Genomic DNA, 23,316 nt, shown 5'->3' with positions numbered 1-23,316 from the left:
GCCTCACTTAAGTGCATTTTTTAGGGAAAGGCAGTGAAGGCACATTGTGGTCCTAGAGAACTGAGTCCTACTATAGCAGGAGTGGTGCTCCTAGCAGTAGGCCCTTCTCAGGCTGAAGAGGTATGCTGATTGATTTGCACACATGTGAGCATTCACCCAGCCACCTAAAATGACATTTTCATGTGTTATATCACCAGAATGTCTTCCTCAGGGAGGAACATTCCTCCCACTCCTTCCAAACCCAACATTTTCTGTCAATCAGCTTAATTATACTCTAGCCACAATTTTGAAGTTTCATTCTCTAAAGCTCAGATAACATGTTCTCCAGGTGATTCCAACAAAATACACCATATAAAACCAATGGGTAATCCTGCAGAAATATGTCTCTCCTATTTCCCAAGACTGGGGACCATTATTAACATCAGACCAGTCTTTGCCAGCTCACACACAGCATTCTCAGTCCTGCACTGGTCACATTATTTATCTCTGCAATGTGAAGAGAAAAGACACGTTTCAAATGAATGCTGTGTGCTCCCCTTGCAGTACCAGAAGAAGAATGGATGTGCCAGTCCTCTGGCCTCCCTCACTTCTTACAGGCTGGAGAGGGAATGGGGTGTCTTTGGGCTGCAAGAGAAAACTGAACCTGGAATGGCCTCAGACAGCTGGCACTGCTCATTATTATCCCTCTGAAAGGCTGCCAGGAGAGGTTTAGCAGCCTCCACCCTTGGAGGTTTTCCAGATCCAAATAGACAGAGCCATGAGTAAATGATCTCAGAAGGAACCCTGCATGAGCTGGGCTTGGACTAGAGACCCCCTGGGCCCTCTTCCAGCCTCAGCTACCTTCTGATTCTATGAAAGAAGCTATGTTTTGATGGGATACAGAAGAGACTTCAGAGAAACCTGTGTGCTATGTTCATAAGATTTCAAGGGGAAACACAAGCTTCAGTCTGCCCTGCCACGCAGTGGAGTAACATAATGAAATGGTCTGCTGCATCCACTTGTCACCCAGGTACTGCCTGACCTTCATCTTGAGTTATGTGGCAAAGTGATTGTGCTAAAGTAAAGCGGTTTTTCGGTGTTTTACAGATAAATGCTCAAGAGTTTGGAGGGGCAGTTCTGGCTGCATTTGTAACCACAGAGGGCATGTGGTGCTCTAAGTCCAGGAGCCAAACAGAAATGCTTGGACTGGATTTGATTCCCTACTCCCACTGCTGCTTCAGTCCATGCATGGCTGTAGTGTCAGTGTGGTCTTTGGCAGCATCCCCTAGTAACTCTTGGGCTTCAGGAGGTGCCTGAGCAAGGACAAATGGGAAAGAAAAACATTTACCAGGGCACCACCAACACCACTGCTGCAGCTCTGGAGCATTTGTCTTACCCTGGAGACCCTCACTTGTTAGCTTAAAAATCAAACACATCCCCTTGATACTATTAAGGGGGAGGGAATTTGGAAATTTGAACTATCTTGTCTTTAAATGCCATGACACAGCAATAAGACAGGGTGCATACTTCAGGGAAAAGTACATTATAGTTTGGGCTTTCCCATGGAAAGAAAGAGTGCTGAATAAGTAGCAGCATTTTAACACTTTATAGCATCTTCTTCCCTCTTTAGAGGGCAGGTACTGATTGTGAATTTTTATGCAATGATTTGCCAGGCACAATACATCAGAAATTTTGAAGAACTCTGCTTTCTCCATCTCAGAAAATACATGTATTTGGGGCTCTGCCCTTCAGATTTTCAGAAATTCCTGCAATATAGATTTAAAGACAAGTTAAAAATAACACTGCATTTCCAGCAGCAAGACTTTAAGAATCAGATGTCACCCTACCCGACCTCAATTAAGTCTGGCTGAATCAGCTGGATGGGATCAAGCAGGGTGTGAAAATCTGTATTCTAGCAGTGGGCAGAGAAACGAAGGCCACTGAAGGAAATTTCAGTGTGAAGCTGGTTCAGTATGAAGAGGAGAATTTCAAGTGTGAATGCGTGTATGTGTTCCTGCATGTGCTGGGGAAAGTTGGCTTGGCAAGGGAGACAGAGGAGAGCTTTGTGTTCAGTGCTTCCTCTGACACAGCTCAGCCTGTTCCCTATCTCCCAGTTTCACTTCTGAATGTGCAGGAACATGTGGTGGCTCCTTGTTCCCACCATCTTCATCATCCCTTATACTCAACAGGTAAGTTCATTAAAAAGAAGAAAGATTTTTCCCTTTCCTCACCTTGTCCCAGTTAAAAGTTTTTATTTGCTTTATGACAAATTGAATTTCAGAGAAGTAAATTCCTCATAAAGAATAAGGAGCCATTCCCTACTCCTCAGTAAATTTCATTTGCAGCTTATTTGCTGCATCGGCTATGTTTTGGTAATTTTTTTTCTCTCTGTACGTTGGTATGACTTAGTGGGAAGAAAAAAGTGTTACGGAAAATTAAATTGTCACTGACCTTGCTTTGTTTTTTTCTTTCTTTCTTTTTTTTTTTTTTTTTTAAATAAGCAAAAATTACTACCTGATGCAGTAAGAAAGTAAACGTCTTACTCATGCTCATATTCCATATATACATGTATACATGTGTTTGCAAATATGTATAAACGCATGCAACATTCTGACTTCAGCCTCGTTTTACAAACAAGGAAAGAACCTCGGCTGTGCCATACTTTGTCTCTTATGAGACAATTTTAAGTGATAGCTCTTTCTAAAGGTATTTGTGTCAAAGGCCAATTTCATTACTTACTTACCTAATTTTGAAAATCCACTTTACATGTATACAGTGTATTTTTTCCTTTACAATTAAGATGAATGTCAACAGAATTTTCAAATGGCTGTCTCCCTCCCCTTTCTACCTATTTTAAGCTAGTCTAAGATAATCAAACAGTGATAATACATTGCCTATTTTGATATTTGCTTATTTATGTCATACTGACCTTGTTAAATGTTTAAAACATGGGAAAACAAACAAACATGAAGGGTTCTTACACAGTGGTCTCATTTTCTGATCTGCCTATAGGAACAGGAAAAGAATGCAAGGGGCTTGTGTGATGTGAATAGCTTTAATTTGTGCTGGGGAAGCACAAATTAGAAAAATATTTAACTTGTAAACTGTACAAGCAAACTTTACATTTTCATTGTTACTTAATAGATATATGAAGATTTTTCATGTCAGCTGAAGTTCTCAGTAATTCCACAGTTAAAACTGTCAGATATTCACCTAATGGTGTTTTTCTTACTTTGTAAGGACTTTTTTGTCTCCCACCTTTCAGCAGACATCTCTCCCTAAAAAAAGGAGAGAAAACTCCCCTAAGTAGAAGTCGGTAGGTTTAAAGCATGTTTCAATTTGTAATACAAATTAAACATATTGGTTGAAGCTCATAAGATTGCTTCCTGCTACACATACCCATTTTGAAACATGATACCTGATTCAAGCACATAACCTCATATTGCTGGCATATGGCCAAATTCCTGATGATAATAATAACAAAAATAATAATAATATTCTGCTTCTAAAGAAAGAAGCAGCAAGGAACTGTTTCCTAAAGCAAATGCATTGTCCTAAACACTGCTAAATGTACAGGAACCTGCTTGTCTTGTTTCCAGAATAATTCTTTAAAACCCTTATATTCCAATGCACACATTCATGAAATTAACATTATGGTTTACAGGAAAGGCTTAGCTGCCCTAAAAAGTATACTTGAGTTAATTGTTTCTGTATTATTGCTGAATTTAGGTAGAAAGGATTAGAAGAAATCCTTTAACAAATGACACATTTATGAAACTATCTTCTTTACACTGCATGGAATACCCCATGACATTGTTTAACATCCATCCACTATATGAATTGCTTATGTAAATTAATATCTAGCTTAAAAATCATTCAGCCAAAGGAACTTGAAAGCTACTACTTTGGAGCTTCATTAGTGGCTGCAGATTAAGATATCATAAGTATAGTTGTAAATGACCACGAAAAATGGAAATTAGGGGTAGAAAAAAGGCTTTTAAAAGGTCATTTACTACTGCATTCAATTAAGCCAGCTCAATTATGCTGCAAGAGCTTTCCTGGGCTATGACATATGAAATGCTGAATTCTGCAGATACTTCCAGTTTGGAAATTAGGCAGCAAGGAACCCCAGCTGAATGAGCCCTTTCCCTCAGCATCTCTGCTGGAGGTGATTTCTACAACAGCAGATCCTTGCAGTTTGCAGGAACAGAGAGAAACTTGTAGGCTGGGCTTCACATGCCCAGAAAAAAAATATAGGATATATGTTCTGGGCTTTTTTCTGCTAGCTTGATGGTGATACTGGCACCTGATGAGGGGCTTGCTCTTCTTTCCCTTTTGCTCTTTGGGCAGTCAGAGCTGTGTGATGAGAGTGGTTTCCAGGCCCTGTACTGTTTAGTGGCCAAGTGCTGTACAAGCCCCCACTTAACTACAGAACCAGTCATCCATGGAGAATAACTACACCATGATCTGCATTTCTGCTGAAATCAGCAGCATGAAAACATTGAATGCTAAGATCTAAACTGCTAGGTTTTAGTTGTATTTCTTAAAAAATGCAGATAGACTATAGCTATCTCAAATAGATCCTTTCACACTGTGCTAACTTAATCTGCCCCCATACCTCAGAAAAATAAGCCCATCAAGAATTAGTTTGTCCTTCCTTTACTTAAAAAAAAAAAAAGAAAAAAAAAGAAAAAAAGACAAGAAGTACATGAATTCTGAGACAGAATGTGTAAACCAGTAAATTCTGGCTAGATCTTGGCTTCCTGCTGCTGATACAAATCTCTTTAATGAGACGTGTTTTTGCTTTGTAAACTCTGGATTCAATGAAGGCTTGGTCATGCAAATAAATGCACTCTTAGAAAGTGACCTATTAAACTCAGTACAGCTACTTGCCTACCTTACTAGGATTAATTTTTTGCATCTAGCACAAGAGCATTTGTAAATATTATAATGCTCCTTCCCAAGCGTCTACTCAAATTTTGGAGCAAAAGTAACATTGAAAAGAGATTCCCTTTTTTATAGGGGTCTTGCCATCAGAACTGGCACACAGGACTGTGGCTGGCTATAAAACACTGTAAGGAATCAAAAGCTATTTAATTTGATAGAAGGTTTCTAGGAAGAAATACTTAACCACTAAAACCACCATCTACTTTAGAATACTTTTAAAAAAACTTCTGTTTTGTTCTATAGAAGGCAAAGGAAAAACTGAATTGTGTTTTGTACAAGCAGTAGGCCAGGCTCACTGGTGGAACACCTCAGTGTACCACACTGATGGAAACGGTCCTCTGCCTTCTACCTAATCCTCATAACCTCTCTCACCCTTTGATCTTGTGAAACGAGAAATGTTGCACATTTTCATACAACTAGTCAGTTTTTTCCATCTTGACTTCATTTTATGCTATTCCAGCTACACATACTGCATTCAGTGCTCAAAATAGCCCACTCTGTGTAAGTTTTTCCACAGCCCACCAGAGCAGCCTGGAGATAAACCTTCAGAAATGGGTGAAGCCCAGCGCAAGGAGGTTTGCCGCTGGCCGTGCCGCTGCCCGCCGATGCCAGCCTGCACCCCTGGGGTCAGCCTGGTGAAGGACGGCTGTGGCTGCTGTAAGGTCTGTGCCAGGCAGGCAGGAGAGCCCTGCAATGAAGCAGATGTCTGTGATCCCCATAAAGGGCTCTACTGTGACTACTCGGAAGACGAGCCTAGGTACGAAACAGGCGTGTGTGCATGTAAGTTGCTCCTTCATGTTCCCTTCTTGAAATCCAAGAGGGTGGGGATCACCAGGTGAATGGTTTTGGAGGAAAACTCTGCTTGCAGGTGCTGCACAGCTCTATGCTAAAGAATTCATCCTAATTTAGTCCTCCAACTGCTCAGTCAGAGAATCTGAGAGTAGGGCTGGAACTGTATTTCAACTTACCTGCATTAGTGAAACCAGGTCATTGCGCACAAGCCTATTATTGGCAGGCATATTGATGTCCGATTTACAAAGCTGTGGATGTCATAAAGACTGACCACATTTTAAACCCTGTTTAGCAAGACCCACGTGCTCTTCCCATGTTAGTAACTGCTGTTCACCATTTGCAGATCTGGTAGCTGTAGGATGTGAGCTCAATGGAGTTTATTACACCAACGGGCAGACCTTTCAGCCCAACCAGCTTTATAAGTGCCTGTGTGTCGGTGGTACAATTGGATGTACCCCTGCATTCACACCAAGATTAGCAGGAAGCCCCTGTGCCAGGGTTCCAGGCAGAAAGAAGCCAGGACAAACCAGCTGTGGCCTGGGACAGCACAAGCAACTTCAATCAACCAACTACAGACTGATGTCAGGTGAGCCTGACTACACTGGTAAACTTTTCTGCACATGAGCCTTTCTGCATTTAGTGTCCCTGGCTCCAGCAGCCAGGCAGGCAGCGTACTGGCACTTGCCCAATTCTTGCTCAAGGCTTACACTTGCAAGAGTGACTGTTGTGTCCTACTTACCCCCTTACTCTCAGGTCACAGACTCATTTCTCTAAACCTAATAAATGTGAAAGGCAGAAAGGCTTTTGGCTTCTGTCACCAGGGAATTGGCCAAAGCATCTTTCTGCAGAGGTCTGCAGCTCATCGGATCAGTCCAATTAGGGATGCTGCTGGACAGCCATTTTGCAGCCTGGGAACTGCCCCACTTTTTCCTACTTTGTGGTGTTAGCCACTCTTGGCTTTCACATACATATATTAACAAAACACAGGTCTCTTCTTTCAATAGAAAGCAGAAAACTATAAAAATTGTGTTAGGGGCTTTCCTGCATTCACAAATTTTGGTCATGGCAAGAACAATACTCCCCCCCCAAGTTCCTTATTCAGTCTGATCAAAAGCATTCATCAGCTTGTCCCTGCAGCTCTGCCAGGGTCAGTGGATATTCCCTTTAAGTCCATTCTTGCTCTGCAGCTAACATTAGCTCTCTTTTGCACTTGAAGGCAGCACCATTGCCAGAAGCAGCCATGCCAGCCCTTCCCTGGCCACAGCTGCCGTGCTTGTGCCATTTCCTTCCCTGTGCATGTGCAACTTTCCATGGTGAAAGTAATCTCCATTACAGCTAATGCAGGTACCAGAAAGCAGAGCCATTTATTTGGTGGCAGACTGAATCACCATCACGGATCAATAAAATAAAAGGATTGCAACACTTATCAGAAAAACTTTATCAAAGGCTGCTGAGTAGATGCACATCAATCAATCTGTAGGTAAATAGACCTGCTTACAAAACCTGAAGTCCAGTTTGGACAACTTCTCACATGTAAGCAGTGGTCACACAAGTAAGGCAAATAAAAAAAAAAATCATCCTTACTTCAAATTACGATTCTGGAATTTGGATCAGCTGTACAGCATAGTCTTCAGAGCAGACACCCAGCTGGCAAAGACCACTTTCTGTTGGGCTCAGTTCAGGGACCCAACACCCTGCCCCCATGGTGGCTGTACAATGCTGCTCTTTGGGAGCCTTCTGAAGAAAAACACCAGGAAATTTTTTTCCCAAGTAAAGTCTTCCCCCTCCCAGTCCAGCAGAATTATCTTGTCAACTTGTCCATAAATTCCATGGATGGCTTAACGGGCTAATACGTATTTTGAAAAGTCTCTTTTCTGTTAGAGTGGATAGTAAGTGCTAAGTTTCATTTTACTTCTCTTGCTTTGCTTTCTGGCTTTCTATACTCAATTTGATTTACCTAATTCAGATACACAGAGATGTAACTAGGTCATACTTTAAAAAATGTAACAAGTATAAACAACCATTTAACTTCCTTTTATTTGTTGCAGATCTGTGACAGGCTTTTAAAATGCTTACTTCAATGAAATCTTTAAATTGCTGTCTGCTTTCTAAGTAGACAGCAGTTCTGGTAATTCCAGGTATTTCTGCATGTGCTCTTATATAAATGCACAGATTCCACACAGATTTTCTGTAGAACTTTTCCATGGCAATTTTGTTTCATTTTTAAGTATACTCCACCTAATCCAGCCCTCGGGCTTTTTAGTGATATCTAAAAGTGATTGGATAATTTTATTCCTCAATACAAAATCTAAAGTCTTATCAATATCTACAAAGACACAAATATTAATGTTCTCAGCAGCCTTTATAAACTATGCTTGGTCTAAAATAAAAGAAAAATCTGGACATGTCATAAAAATTCCACAATTAACTCTTTTCACACATTTCCATCACATGAAACTATGCAATTTCATAGTCCTTGGTAGGATCTGAGTATCCAGTATCACCAAAGTGTAACTGCAGCTCAGCAGAATTCTGTATAAATGTTATTTATGTCTCATTTTTAGGTTTACCTACAGAAGTACCTTCATGAACAGAAATCAAATTCTTATCCTTGTATTTTCAATTCAGACTTTAGGGGCTGCATAAATAAAATATTGCTGTCTTAGCTTACAGAAGCTTACCACTAGTTTTGAAGAAAAAGTGCCTCATACAGGCAACTCCCTGGACACCCTGTTCCAGGACCTGTGGCATAGGCATATCCAGCAGAGTGACCAACGACAACAGAAAATGTGAAATGAAGAAAGAAAAGAGATTATGCTTCATCCAGCCTTGTTTGACCAATATGTTGAAGAAAATAAAGGTATTTTCTATCATAAAATTAGCTCCTAATAGAAAATGAAAATATTGGAACTAATGGAAAAATGGATGCATTAGCAAGTACTAATAAAACATTAACTTCTTTCTTTTTTACGGGTTTTAAAATAACTCTTCTATGTTTTCTACCATTAATCTTCATGTTTCAATAGCAAACTATAGATGTGCAATTTCAAACAAAAGAAGGTAATGTCCTGAAATATAAGTGCTGCTAATGCTGTCCTGATGCACAGTCACTCTGAAAGTATCTCCTGTTTGTTGACTGACAAAGGAAAAAACAGACAGCTTTCAGACTGAGTGACTTCCAAGATATTTCTAAGTAAATGTTGCAACTTTTTCTTACATGATCTGCAATTAATGTTCAGGGTTTTCTTTGTTTTAATATTAAAGATTCCAAAGGGAAAAACATGCCAACCAACTTTCCAGCTTCCAACAGCAGAGAAGATAGTTTTTTCCGGGTGCTCAACTACTCAAAGATATAAACTGACTTTCTGTGGAGTGTGTTTGGACAAGAGGTGCTGCATTCCTAACAAGTCCAAAATGATCACTGTACAGTTTGAGTGTCCCAATGAAGGCTTCTTCAGGTGGAAGATGATGTGGATAACATCGTGTGTGTGCCAGAGGATTTGCAGTGCTCCAGGAGATATGTTTTCCCAACTCAAACTCCTATGACAAATGACACCATTGACTGTAACACAGGGAGTGCAACAGCACATTCACACCCTGAAGAGTCAGCACAACTCCCTGCCACAGCAGTGTTTATCATGAAACTACAGAATTGAATATTCACTCATTTATTAAATAGCACCTGTAAAACGCCAGAGGGCATCTTTTTAAATGTAACTGTTTTTACATGGGGAGGTACATTCCTGAGGATGTACCCGACACTAGCAGTACTCAAACAAGAACTCTTGGTGACTGTGAAAGGTACAGCAAGAGGGCTTCATACCCCACTGTAACAAGCTTTTCCCTACAAATACAAACAGATGCTCCAACCTCTTGGGAAAAAAACTGCCCTGTAATACTTCATCTATCGTTCTTCATTCTTAAATTAATATTTTCTGCTATACATCTGAAATAGTAAAACACATCAATGCTGAAACATTGAAACAGAAGTTGCCAACTTCAATCTCAGACTGCTTTTTGCAACAGCCTGTCTCTAGTGCCATGGATATAAACACTGGATGTGCAAAGGAACAAATAAGTGGGCACCTGCAGATAACAGACGTGAGACTTAAGAAAATTTATAGTTTTAGAACGTTTTCTTAAAAATGCTCTCAACAAATGTTATCACAATACTTTATTGAATACTTCTGGGCTTACACATTCAAAATTGTGCTTACTTACATATCCACTTCAACCGCACTAGAAGGGCTTCAAATTTCAAGAAATCAATCCATTCTGACCTGTAACAGCTCACTGGCAAGCAACTGGAAATAGCTGTACATTCTATTTTGGAAAAATTCTCACTGTAATATAAAAAGCTGCTTGATACTCCAATAATTATAAATATTAAAACATCTACTTTACTTGCATTCTTTCAAGGCTATAAGTGTTTTTCTCCAAATGGTATTAACTTCATCATAAGTGCATGTTTTGCTCAGAGGTATTCTGTATTATCTCATTATCAAGTGCAACTCAGCATTCATTCATATGAATCATTAAAATATTAATTAATATTCCAAGCATAATACTTGAAACAAAATTTATTTTTTAAAATTTTCTGTTATTGCTGATTTTGGTATTAACTGAGAATCCTCTAATATAGTTAACTACAACACAGGAGCAGAAATACCAAAATGAGAAACATAGCTTAGAGCATTCTGAAATGTCTGCTGCAAAGTGTAAGAAAGCAGTTTCATTAGAGACTTGCTTTCATCTTTGAAAAGACTACATGGGCTTTTCTTCTCTTCGTAGTTGCTTGTTAAAAACTAAATCTAGCAATGGTAATCCTTCCTTGAAGCAAGACCAACCTTTAGTTTACTGGAAGTTGAAAGTCTGAGAAAATAATTACATTTTTGGCTACTACATGCAACCTCTCCTCCTACTCTTCACAGCATATTGTGTGTCAATTTACTCCACAATTAGGATTACAGTCCTTACTGATACCAGCCACAATTATGTGCCTTCAAATCTTTCTCACAGGCATGGCTCCCCACTTAATGATCACTCTTGAGGAAAGGAAGCTGTTCTGCTGGTCCCACTTTGGAATTACAATAGCTAGGCATGTTGGAAGTCATTCTGGTTAACTGAAGTGGCTGGATGTTTAGGGAAAGTGCTTATTTGTTGTTATTGTTTTTAAAATCAGTTCTTCCTTCTTTAAACAGCTATCTTCAGTCTTGAAGCATCTATTCTAGGCCCACCCTTTGTAGCATCCAATTCATTGTACTCTTCTATTAGGTCAGACAAAGAGGATACAGCTTCTGAAAAACAGCTTTGCTCCATCCCATCTATTTGCAGATAATGGTGAAGGTGAGCCTAAGAGGATAAAAAAAAACCAATCAGTGTTATCCTTTTCTAGGTATTTGATTGCTTAGGCTCAGTAAATACCAGTTAGCCTGTACTGAAGGCAGGGGGAGTGCAAGCAGTGTTGAAATGGCACTTAGAAATTTATATCATGACATCCATCCCTTGTTTAAACACTCGGCAAGTTTGGTAACAATCCCCGAGTGAATCATGGTCGATATTACTGACTTCCTAAAATCCATCTTTTCATATTGTGTTCTTGGGTACACCAGACCAGCTGTGGATTGGGTTTACATGGCAGGGTTTTGGCAGCAGGGGAGTGCAGGGCTGCAGGGGTGGCTTTTGTGAAAAGATAACAGGAGCTGCCCCCATGCTGAACAGAAGCATCCCAGTCAGTTCCACTGTGGACGTGCCACTGGCCACAGCTGAGCCCACTAGTGATGCTGGCAATGCCTCTGTGACAGCTGGGGGGTAAAAATGCTGCACAACAGCTGTGACAGAAGACTCAAGAAAATGTCAGAGAAACAGTCCTGCAGACACTAAGATCAGCAAAAAAGGAACAGAATTCTGAGGCTGGGAAGAAGGCAGTGGAGTGGAGGTGAAGGTGTTTTCAGGTTTTTTTTTAATATTTTTTGCCATCCTACTCTACTATTATTGGCAATAAACTAAACTAATTTTCCAAATGCCAAGTCTGTTTAGCCCATGACAATAACTGGTGGTTGTTCTCCCAGTCTTGATCTTGACCCACAAGTTTTTCACTGTACTTTTCTCCTGTCCTACTGAGGAAGTGAAGTGAGAGAAAGCTCAGTGGACTACAAGGTTTAGATTAGATATTTGGGAGAAATTCTTTACTGTGCACTGGAACAAGTTGCCCAAAGAACCTGTGGATGCGCCATCCCTGCAAGTGCTCCTGGCCAGGCTGGATGGGGCTTTGAGTCACCTGGTCACACAAATAAAACCCCTGGGCTAAATTCCAAACAGTCTGTTCACAACACTAAGATCTGGGTTTCAATAATGCAAGAGGCTAGTGATTAGTGACTATGGATATTATAATGATAAGAATTGTACCTTTTTCTTGTAGAGCTTCATAAATCTGTCTTTGAGTTCAATGAAAGTTGGTTTTACACAGGTGTTGTTTGCTAAAGCCAGAAGGGAATGGGAATGACCCACAGGAGGTACTGAACACAAACCAGTTTTCCAGCCCTCTTGATTCCAGGAGACAAAGTGCAGAGAAGGCTTCAACCTGTGATACAAAAATTTAATTAACTAAGAAATATAAAGAACACAAAGGCTAACAACTAACAGTTTCAACTAACAGTCTGAAAGATTAACATTTAAGCACTCAGGATTAAGGAGGACAGTTTTAACTACCACTGTGAATAAGATATTTTAGACTTCAGACTAAACCACTTTGTCTCTATGTTAAATTTAAATTGAAAACATGCATTGTGTTTTGTTAATTTAATGCATCAGGATTTGAAAAGTGAAGTTACAAGTACCTGTTTCTATAAAAGGGACTGGAAGCACTCTGAGATTTAATAAAGGGGCAGATTAATAGTTTGTGAAGGTAATCAGTCTACCTGTAGTTTTGAAACAAATAAAATACTTTAGATTCCCAGAAATTTTCCCCATGCACCCCTATCTGCCTATAAATTCCATTTTGCCTGCCTTTCCTGTTACATCTATGTAGCTCAATACTGTTAAAGAAAATGGGTGTTAACACAACACAGAGTTGTTAAAATAAAGATTATTTCCTACCTACGCGAAAGTAATCATGGAAAGAGAAGGGCCTTCTGTTCAGCAAAAACAAACTTCTACTACACAACTCATTACTCCAACATCCTTTGCTGTTGGGAGACCCCTGAAAGGGTGGACTTTGCTTTTTTTTGCAATTTTGAGGAAGACAGGAGTAGCACCTCCCTTTATTTGAAAATCCAGGAATAACTTTTTTCACTCATTGCATAAGTTAGTTATGTTTTCTTCCCTTCTAAAATTAAGAAAAGGAAGTTGGAGTAAACTGATTTGGTATTGAAACTGTTCAAATGAAAAGCTGGAATGCTCTGGACAACTGCCAATTTCTGCACAAATCCCGTGACTACTCTGTGTGGTATTACAAACCTTTCAATATTTCTGCGAAGGTCTGAAACCTGCACATTTCCTCGAACAAGAAGTGCACAGGCCAGGTAGAGGCTGTGCTTTGGATCTGCTCGAATTAGTTGATGATCTCTGCTAAACGCATCTGAGAACATCTGATCCAACCTGGGTGAAAAGAAAACAGTTATCTACTCTTACTAAAGTAGGATACAAAGGATCTTCAGAATGCCCCCCTTCAGGGTTTAAAAGTTCATAAAATCCTGGATAAAGGTACATTTAACCCAGGACCATAAATGATAGGAAAGATTCAAACCTTTAAATGTACATATGTTGGTAATAGAGTTTTTAAAAACACACTAGATCCATTTTTTCCTAAACCACAAGTTACAAGCCACTGTTGAATCATAGAAGCTGCCTTTATAAAGGCAATTTGAGGCCAATGGTTACAAAGTCTACGTAAAAACTATGTAAAAGGATTTAACTACTTGGGGTTCTGGTTACGTGGCAATTTGAGTGGACAATCTCACTGGGAAGGATCTGACAAGGGATATCAAAGTGCTGACCCTTACAGAACTGATTATCTGCCTGTTACACTTCATTATTTAAAAGGATCAATGAGTCATAGAACTGTATTAATTTTGATTAATGATTTGGGAAAAGACAGGCTATATCTACTTGCCTAGTCTACTTATTCTAATTTTATCACACATGACTACTTTAAAAGATGACACTGCAGATCATATTCTTTCTCTCTTCACTTCCAAGTTTCACTGTACTGTGGGATACCAAAGATGGTGTTCTGTGGACTCACAACATCTAAGCTATTCTTTTTACTTGTTCCAAATACTGTACATGTATAATCTCTATTTTTTTTCTTATATCATCTCTGCCACAACCTGCCGATTACAAAAAAATAAATGGGAAAAAATAATACTGTTCCCATTTCATTCTGAAACATCTTTGACCACCTCCTCATAGTCAGCTACCTTCCCCCCAGCCCTATACCATATCCTCAAGGCATGTTCTCAACAGATCTGACTGTCACAACTTGCAAAGTAAGTGTGGTTCTGCTCTCTTCTCCACTTTGCATACTTCCATCACTTACCCTTAGCTGTCTCCACCACTATTTGTCTCTATCTCACTCTTGCTGACTGAACATAATCCACCAAACCCAGTAAAATCTATTTTAACCGGTAATTTTTCTGCTATGTCAATGGGATAAATATCTCACAAAATTTGACACATCAGCTTATCATTACAACAAGATGTTAAATAGGCTCACTGCCCTCACTGCATCTCCAGACTGAAGTAAGACAAATACTGAAGTATTTACCGAAGAGCCTAGTTAATCCCTTGTTTGTCTTTAGAGTATTTTGTCAGTCAACTGCAAGCTGTTACTCAAAAAAACTTGTGGTGTGGGTTCTAAGTAATACATTTTCCCAACAGAAACACTTCCAGCAGAGATTAAAAGCATGTCAAGTTTACTGGCTCAACCATTACATAAAAAAGGGACAGCAGATGTTCCATAAATCAGCAGGATGAATTTGAAAATGTGGCAGATATACAAGTTTCAGAACTTCCACCCTTAGTTTGGCTACAGAATAGAATTTTTAAATGAAAAGTATGGAAAAATCAGAAATTAAGGTTTAAATCTGAAACTCCAATAATACTTTTTCTTACCTTCTAGAAGGAACATTAACATCTGCCAGTGTATACAGAGGAGTCAAGCTTGAAACCAAATAATGAAGTCGAGGAAATGGAACCAAATTCATGCTGATTTCATTAAGATCCATGTTTAGGGAACCTTCAAATCTAGCAGAGCTGAAAAATTAACAAATTGCTATGAAACTGATACAAACTAAGTACATCACTTCTATAAGAAAGTGAAATCTATTTTCCAGCTGTTCTACACAATAAAACTGTAAAACAACACAGCATTCAAGCAAGTGTTCAAGTATAATCACACAACTTTCACATCTGTCAGTAACAGTGCTATGTCTTACTTATACTTCTCATTAAAGAAGAGTAAGTTACCAAGAGTGATTTCTTGTTTCCCAATTGGAGTCTTTAGCATTGATTTATTATCATTAATAATGTTTAATGCCACTTAATACTGGTTAATTAATACCAGCTGGTTAATACCAGTTAATTATTACCACTTTTACTAAACAGGCTATAGTAAAACACATGTGACTTAGCATACCTGACAAGCTGTTTAAAAGAAAAACAGGCCAACCAGAAGTATAAAGTATATTTCTGGCAGCAATAGACAGTTTATGAGCACAAATGATCTGACAATATTTACAAAATAATGCCTAGAAAGACAAACCTCTGTGGGTTTCATTATGCACTTGTAAAAGACAATTTCCTTCAGCCTATAAACTTACCTCAGGTTTAAGATTATCATGGCTAAAGCAGCACCACTACAATCTGAATACTTCCAAATACTTTAGCATTTAGTAACCACTTATAAAGACAAGACTCATATTGTAATATAAGGAAATAATGTAATTAATACTACTCAAGTTGATGCAGGCCTGCATATTTGCAGCACCCACCACCTCCAGCAATCCTACTTTGTTACAGAGCAATAACCTGTAACTTTACCTGGTCAGGTTCAGCAGCAAGTTGGCTACGATGTTGTTCATTGCATCAAATGGCTTCTCAGGTAGTGTTTTTGCACTGCCTGCACTTGATGTTACCAAGCTGTTTTGCTTCACAGTTGATCCTAACTTCCCAGAATTGATCATCTGATGAATTTTATTAACTATCTCAAACAGAGACTTTGAAAGAGAGGAAAAAAAAAAGCACAGAAGTAGTCTTGAGTACAGAACTTTGAAATTCAGTAACACACATTTCATTTCTAATCTTGAAAGCTCAGACACTGTAATGTTAGGTTAAAGATTATACCTTGATACATCTACGTCCAACTTTTGAGCAATTCCAGTTGACTGAAGTGTTTCTAAGTCTGTGCCTTACATATCACAAATATATACACAGCTTGACTCAGAAGTTTGAATTTTATTCAATTATTCAAAATGCTTATGAAAATTTAAAAAGCAGTTTTAGAAGAGAACACCTGTGAAGCCAAAAATGTAGTTTCTAACTAAATTTCATTTTCTCTTGCTTTTTTCATAAACAAACAGCAAGACAGCCACTGAAGCTAGATTCAAATGAGTCTAGCACTTTGCAAGGTCAGGTATATCTATGATGCCCATATCACTAATCAGCACAGTTAAGCTCGTTGGAATCTGGAGAGATCAGAGGTCCTTGAAGCACCGTACTAATACCATGCACAAATTGATTGTTAAAAGAATTGAAGACACTATCTCAGTAAATAGAAGCTTTTCACTGTTTATCCTGAAATAGACACGATAAAATTTACTCTACCTTAGTTTGAAGGAGCAGAGCAACTTTTTAGTGATACCCAAGTTCATTTCAAAAGCTTGCAAGTGACTTAGAAGTTAAATGATTACTTTAAAAACTGAAATTGTGCTTTCAGATATTTTGTATGCAAATCAGTACTGAAATGGAAGAGACATTTCCACATTCTAATAAAAAAATTACATAAATAGTATATTATTTCTTACTTCATTCTCTATTGGTAGCACACAGTCTGCATGTTCATTAAGCTCCTTCATAGCCAGAACACTGTTATATGGAGAAGTAATAACATCATCTTCACCAGAGGGATAAACTGAAGTAACAAATCTATATACTTCTGGGAATTCCTCCTCAAGCAAGTTTAGTACAAAAGTTCCAAGACCAGATCCTGTCCCTAATTATGAATGAAGACAGAATGAGAGAAGACAGGTTCCCCACATTATCTTAGGCTCTACAACTCATGTAGGAGACATACAACTTTTCAATTATATATATTAATGAATATTTTCTGAAGCATTTGGCAGACAGTAGAGGGTACTCAAATGTAATTAAGGCAGGAAGGTTTGTCCCAGACAGGAAATTAATTATGTAATAAAATTATTTCCCACAGTATGCCAGTCAGAATGAAGAATACAGTCTCAAAGATTTCTGCAAACCAAAAAGTCCTACCATGTAATAAACATTTTTCTGACCTAGTATTTCTACTTCTTATTTTGAATTCTTTAATTTGAATTATGAAACACAACATTTGCTTAAAAGCATTGAACTGCCCCAAACAATACTATTTTCATATTAGGGTTTCTTTATGAAATTTTCTCATTCTTCAGTAAAAACAGAACTGCCCCTTCCCCCCGGCAGACAGGCTTTTTTCCTCATTAACACTAAGGACACAGCCCTGAGTTCAAAACAGAACTGAACTGTGGTCTGTTTCTGAATATTCAGCTACATTCTCAGTGGCAGACAATTTAATCTACGAACAAGACAGCAGTTTTCAGAGTAACAGAAACAGTACCTCCAGGGTATCTGAAATTTAGCCACAAAAAAGGCCTTTGATAAAATCATTGCTTCATATTTAGAGCTATTTTCTGTGTCTTTTTCCACATCATAACCAGTTATAATACATGCTACTCTCAGATTTCTGGGGTAGGAAGGCTTAATGGCAATGCAATAATGACAAAGCTGACACCCCAAAGGATTCTTCCTTTTGGTTTATTAACTAACTAGATCAGATTCAAGAGAATTATGAGGAAGGAAAATAGAAAAACAAAGTTTTTCCAAAGTTAAGCAACATTAGAAGTCTCCTTCAAAGCCCTTTGGAAAACTCTTTCCCCACAATTAAAATGATTATGACAATGCTGTCAGTGTTCAGAGGTCACTGACCCTTCTGCTCAGTAATACCTCAGTGTTTGTCTTTGGTACCTGTCTTGACCTACTCACTGCCTCATGTTTAGAATTTCAGCTGCATTTTTGTTGTGGGTAGCACATCAGAGCTCCTCAGTGCCCTAATATAACTAGTGATAAATAATTACAGGTCCGCTTAATTGCACTATGTTAATTTTTTTAATCTGCATTCTGAATGATGTAGATTATTATACTGATTTTCTTTTCAAGATCCATGTTTGTTTTTTTTTCATCTGTGGCTATTGCAGTCATACTCCCCATAAGAAGATTACTTACCACCTCCCATGGAATGAATTATAAAGAAACACTGTAGACAATCACAATGTTCAGCAGTTTTTCTCAGCTTTTCCACTATGTTTTCCCGGTACTGACAGCCATATATCTTATGACCTACAGCCCTGAGGATATGAAAAGTACTTTAAAACCTCCCCTCAAAAAATCAAACTAAATTTTTAATTTTAAATCCTTTTTAGAGTTCAGGGTCCAAAGCTGGGTGCAACACCTCATCTGTGAGAGTTTCTAAGTTGTGAGTACATATGAGCATACGGGAGTCAGGACATGGCTTTAAATTGGAGGATGCAAAGAGGTCTAAGTTCACAACTTTGGAGTATACACTTATTATTCTGTAGTGAAAAGGAAATAAACTCCCACGCTGGATAATCCAGTTGTAGTAATGAAAGCTACATAGTCCTTAAAAATCAAGATACCCCTATGTAATAAATGTGCACATAATCTTTTGAGTACTATGCAAGTCAGTTGCTGCTAGTAACAAAAAACCCCAAACAGCTCATTTTCAACACACTTGTCTGCTAGAAGATGGTAAAGACTGCTTTACTCTCCATATTGCACTCTTTTTTGCTACATTTGCTGGTGATTTGCTTTCCAATCTGTAGTGCACTGAACATTATTAGAGCACCTTAAGGTCTCTGTGAAAATTTGGAATTCATTATGTTAACCCATCTTTTTCTGAATTTTTCTTTTGGTAATGTAGTTTACATGCACAAAGTCAGACTCTGCTTAGAAATCAGAAGTGCATTTGTTCATATATCTCATTTCCACAGTAGCTGCACAGTCTCAAGCTAGATTATAGCTTTGACTAAGCAATGAAAGCAGCTGAATGCCAAAGAAACAAAAATAAAAAGCATGCTCTTTTGTAAAGAAAATCAAAAAAGAAGAAGAAAAAAGAGAAAAAATTATATATCAGCAGAATTATTCTTCTGTAAAAGCCTTTTCAAAGCCCTCCTCCAGGCAAGAGCGACTCCAAGTTTGCTGGTAAAATGCTGCAGCTCTCCAGGTGCAGACCGAAAGCTACGGTTTTCATTTCCCCTTTCAAATGCCATCTAATTAGCTGCTAAGAAATGTGTTCTAAAGAGGTTCTCACCAGTTGTTTCCTGAACCAGAAACATCTGTGATAAGCTGCTTGCTATCAAACACATCCCTCAATGGTCCCTGTAGAATTTCATTTACCACACCCTCCTCCATGTCAATCAACAGCGCCTTCAAGAATGGAAAGAATTTAAATTCAGTCAGTAAGCAAACCACCCTTAAAATAATCACACAAAGAAATATGAAATTATTGACAATACCAGGGGATTCTGTTTTCACTCGGCTCCACAGAAACTTTTTCCCACCCTAGTTGTTAACTAGGAGACCAACTAGATTCACCTTAGCTGATTTACTACTTGTTTGATGGGACTGCATTTCAGATGAAATTTTGTTAAAATTTTATAATGCTTTGTCCCATTACTTAGGAATAAAAAAATTAAAACATTTTTATGTTTCAAGTTTCCTTGCTTCATAATCTTTCAAAGTGGCTCAAAGAAGCCCAACCCTTAGTTAATAATATCTGCAATCATTTTATTAAAATTCCAATATGAGTTACTCAACAAGACTGGCAGCAAACTTGTATTTACTGCATTAATAAAAGTTAATATTGAAATTTTACTTTCAAAGCAATACTTATACCTGCATGCAATTTTAAGAACTTCATGAGAATTCCCACACAGTTGGGCATAAATATTCAAAGTAAAAACAGTGACCTTTATAGATTGCCTTACTCGTGCTTTTAAAGAGCAGATTTTTCCTCTGTAAATATCAGGACCAGTATCACCACTTCTGAAAAAAAAAAAAAAAAAACCAGAAAAATCAAAGATCATATTTGCAGCATAAAATATATACTACAATAAAATTTTATCTCTTATATATTGTTTGGAGGACTATGACAATACAAACAAACAGAAACACCCTGAACATGCTGCTAATAGCTTATAATTCCTGAAAGTAATGCAATTACAGGACATGAACTCAACCAGAATTATCCTAAACATTATTTCAAGAAGCTGAAAGATAAGCATAAAAGTTTACTCTCAGACAGAGCCTCTGCTTAGTAGCAATTCTACAAGCACTGCCAGAACTGGAAAGGATTATCTTTTATCAGCATGTGATACGTGTATGCACATCAAACAATGGAAAAAAGCTACCCATGAGCTTTTCAGTGGGAGCAGTACAACACTATGCTTATGCTCCAGGTGTGAAAGCTCTGTAACTGCACCAGCACAGTTCTGGGCTTGACTTATTCTGCTTATTATGATTTAGCAGTTTAGAAATCCTGCTGGGCTGACACAGCTAAATCCTCCTTCTTTCCCAGGATTGGTTGCACTGAGCCAACACAGCAGACTATACATTATGTTACAATTTTCCCACTCAAATGATGAGATACTATGGTCTGGCCAAACTATATTCAGCACAGGGAGGGGAAAAAAGACAGGGATACTGGAACACTGATCTTATTTCCTCTTCCATTACTTACCAAATCTGGGAGCTGGCCAAGCCTAAATTTAAAGTATGTCTTAAGACAATACTACATTTAGCCACCATTACATTCACAAAACATCAGCTAAAATTCAGCACTGATGTTCTGAGCCTACTGAGTCCCATCAGGGACAGGGAGAAAAGAGTACAGGGCTGCACTAGATTACTCAAGGATTTTCCAACTTGTCACTCAGAGATGATCTCTAGACACTTCTCATTAGGTGAGCAGCTCACAGCAGCCTCCAGTACCCATGTGATTCCTCTAGCCTACAGGACACCTGCAGGACTACACTGGAGCACCAGTAAATCCTCCTTGAGAATTTCTCTTCAGGGACTAACAGAATTCAAGCAGGAAATAAAACCAACCCCAAAAAACACTTATTTTTCTGATCTACCATGTAATCTCATGAGCTGGTTGATAAAAACTTACCTTGTATCTACGTTCCTAAAGAAACTGCTTAAGGCTTCATCATAAATTCCTTTCTGAAAGGAAACAACACAAAATTATGTGTAACGTCAAAAATTCTCAATGTTTTTTCATGGAATAATTTAAGTTGGCAGGGATCTCTGAAGGATACCTGTCAAACTTCACAACTTGAAACTGAGTGAACATCTCTGTAGAACCCAGCTAGTTCTAGTCATCTCCAAAAAGAACACTTCATTGAAACATCAGCTTGTTATTAAAGACTGAGAGAATGTAACCAAGAAATTAATTTGTCAGCACAATATTAAGCAACTGTAGTAGTTTACTGAAGATCCCAATGCAATAATTGAAGAGCTGCTCTTCAGCTGACTCGGTTCATCACTGATAGACCTCTCAGTTCATTATGAGCTCCAAGCCTGTGATACCAATGCTCATGGAGTTCTGCAAAGAGGACAGCCCAATCACACTGATTCCTGAACTCCCTGCCAAGGGGTTCAATGGCAATTACTTACCCCAAAATAAAACTAAAGAGATCTGACAAGTTTAAATACCTTTAGTCACAGCAAGAAAAGTGTGATTTTGTTCAGGGTACTCAGCACAATCCTATGCCCTCTTCATGTGGCTATTCTGGTCAGTAAAGCTGTACAGCAAGCCATGGCATAAGCTAACATGGAAAACAATGGTGGGCTTTGGGGGTGTCCTCTTTTGCTTTACTGCCAGCGGCAAAGTAGCAGCGTGTTGTTAACAGCCTCAGACCTGCTAATGCCTGGCTGTAGGGAGACACACTGAGCTTTTCAGGTGGAGAAAGCTGGCCAGAATTAGTGATCACAGAATATTCTGAGTTGGAAGGGACCCAGAAGGAACACAGAGTCCAACTCTTAGCCTTTCAAAAGACACCTGAAGAGTCACACCATGTGCCTGACAGTGTTGTCCAAATGCTTCTTGGGCTCTGACAGTCTTGGCGCTGGGGAGTCTGCTCCAGTGGCCAACCACCCCCTGGGTGAAGAACTTTTTTCTAATATGTAACTTAAATGTTCCCTGACACAACTTCAGGCCATTCCTTCGGGTCTTGTCACTGGTCATGACAGAGATCAGTGTCTGTCCCTCCTCTTCCTGTCAGGAGAACACTGCAGACTGCCATGAGACCCTCAGTCTCCCCCAGGCTGAACAGACCAAGTGACCTCAGCTGCTCCTCATATGACTTCCTCTCAAGACCCTTCACTATCCTCGTGGTCCTTCTCTGGATGTTCTCTGACAGCTTGATGTGGTTTTTTACATTATGGCACCCAAAACTGCATACAGGACATGAGATGAGGCCACGCCAGCTCAGAGGAGAGCAGAGTGGGGCAATTCCCTCCCTTGCCTGGCTGGTGATGCTGAGCCTGGTGCCTCCAGGACACCATTGCCCTCCTGGCTGCCAGGGCACTGTTGACTCATGTTCCTCTTGCCATGGACCAGGAGCCCCAGGTCCCTTTCCACAGCGCTGCTTCCCAGCCTCTCATTGCCCAGTCTGTCCGTACATCCAGCGTTGTCCCATCGCAGATGCAGGATGCGCTAATCCCCGTTAAACTTCTCACGGCTGGTGACTGCCCACCCTCTGATTTAACGGGGTTCCTTGAGAGTTAAGAGCTAACCTTACGTTTTGTTTTCATGGTTAGTGAAACGGCACAAGAAGCCGGGGGTGGTTGTGCCCACAGTGAAGCGCCCTTGGTTTAAGCAAACAAACACAGCGCTCCGCAGCCACAGCGACGGACGCGGGCGGCAGCGAGGGCGGCTCGCCCGGGCCGGCGGGACAGCGGCGCCCTTACCTTGTTGACGGCGGCGTGTTCCCGCAGCGCCAGGTCCCAGAAACGGCATCCCACCTGGTTCCCGCACTGTCCCACTGCAAAGGGGAGAGACACGGCTCAGGCACGGGGAGGGGGCGGCGGGAGGTCCGGGCGCCATGACCCCCTTACCCTGCACCACCACCGACTGGGTCATGGCAGAGCCGCCGGCGCAGGCCTCTTTCGAAATCGGCGCCCGGAAGCCGCGCCCCCCGAGTTCCTGCGGTGGAACGTCCCAACGGGCGCTCGCGGCTGCCCACCGCGAGTGGAATGTGCCATTAGGCAGCGGGGGGGGGAGAGCGGGGGGACAGCACGGGGGTG

General features: G+C 39.7%; 2 protein-coding genes across 3 annotated transcripts; one reads left to right on the top strand and one right to left on the bottom strand.

The window, feature by feature from the left end:
- The first annotated feature begins 1,872 nt into the window (after positions 1-1,872).
- Positions 1,873-10,044, top strand: CCN6 (cellular communication network factor 6). Its single transcript, XM_014265635.3, has 5 exons — positions 1,873-2,168; positions 5,433-5,706; positions 6,062-6,304; positions 8,385-8,578; positions 8,983-10,044. The coding sequence occupies exons 1-5, from the start codon at positions 2,106-2,108 to the stop codon at positions 9,262-9,264; spliced, it is 1,056 nt and encodes a 351-aa protein (XP_014121110.2). The 5' UTR covers positions 1,873-2,105; the 3' UTR covers positions 9,265-10,044.
- Positions 9,879-23,278, bottom strand: TUBE1 (tubulin epsilon 1). Of its 2 annotated transcripts, none has more exons than XM_074537943.1 (12): positions 23,128-23,278; positions 22,981-23,054; positions 21,179-21,231; positions 19,995-20,049; positions 19,319-19,434; positions 18,214-18,335; positions 16,743-16,930; positions 15,760-15,935; positions 14,833-14,973; positions 13,177-13,317; positions 12,127-12,301; positions 9,879-11,070 (listed from the first exon to the last, which is right to left on the bottom strand). In XM_074537943.1, exons 1-12 carry the CDS (start codon positions 23,150-23,152, stop codon positions 10,912-10,914), a joined length of 1,425 nt encoding a protein of 474 aa, XP_074394044.1. In that variant the 5' UTR covers positions 23,153-23,278; the 3' UTR covers positions 9,879-10,911. The 2 variants fall into 2 exon arrangements, with proteins under 2 accessions (XP_074394044.1, XP_005485100.1); XM_005485043.4 differs by having other exon boundaries at positions 9,881-11,070; positions 19,995-20,052.
- Positions 23,279-23,316: the final 38 nt, after the last annotated feature.

The sequence above is a fragment of the Zonotrichia albicollis genome, chromosome 3 (assembly GCF_047830755.1).
Source record: "Zonotrichia albicollis isolate bZonAlb1 chromosome 3, bZonAlb1.hap1, whole genome shotgun sequence".
Classification (NCBI taxonomy): domain Eukaryota; kingdom Metazoa; phylum Chordata; class Aves; order Passeriformes; family Passerellidae; genus Zonotrichia; species Zonotrichia albicollis.
The sequence above is the reverse complement of the archived record's forward strand: the minus strand, read 5'-3'. Positions and strand labels throughout refer to the sequence as shown.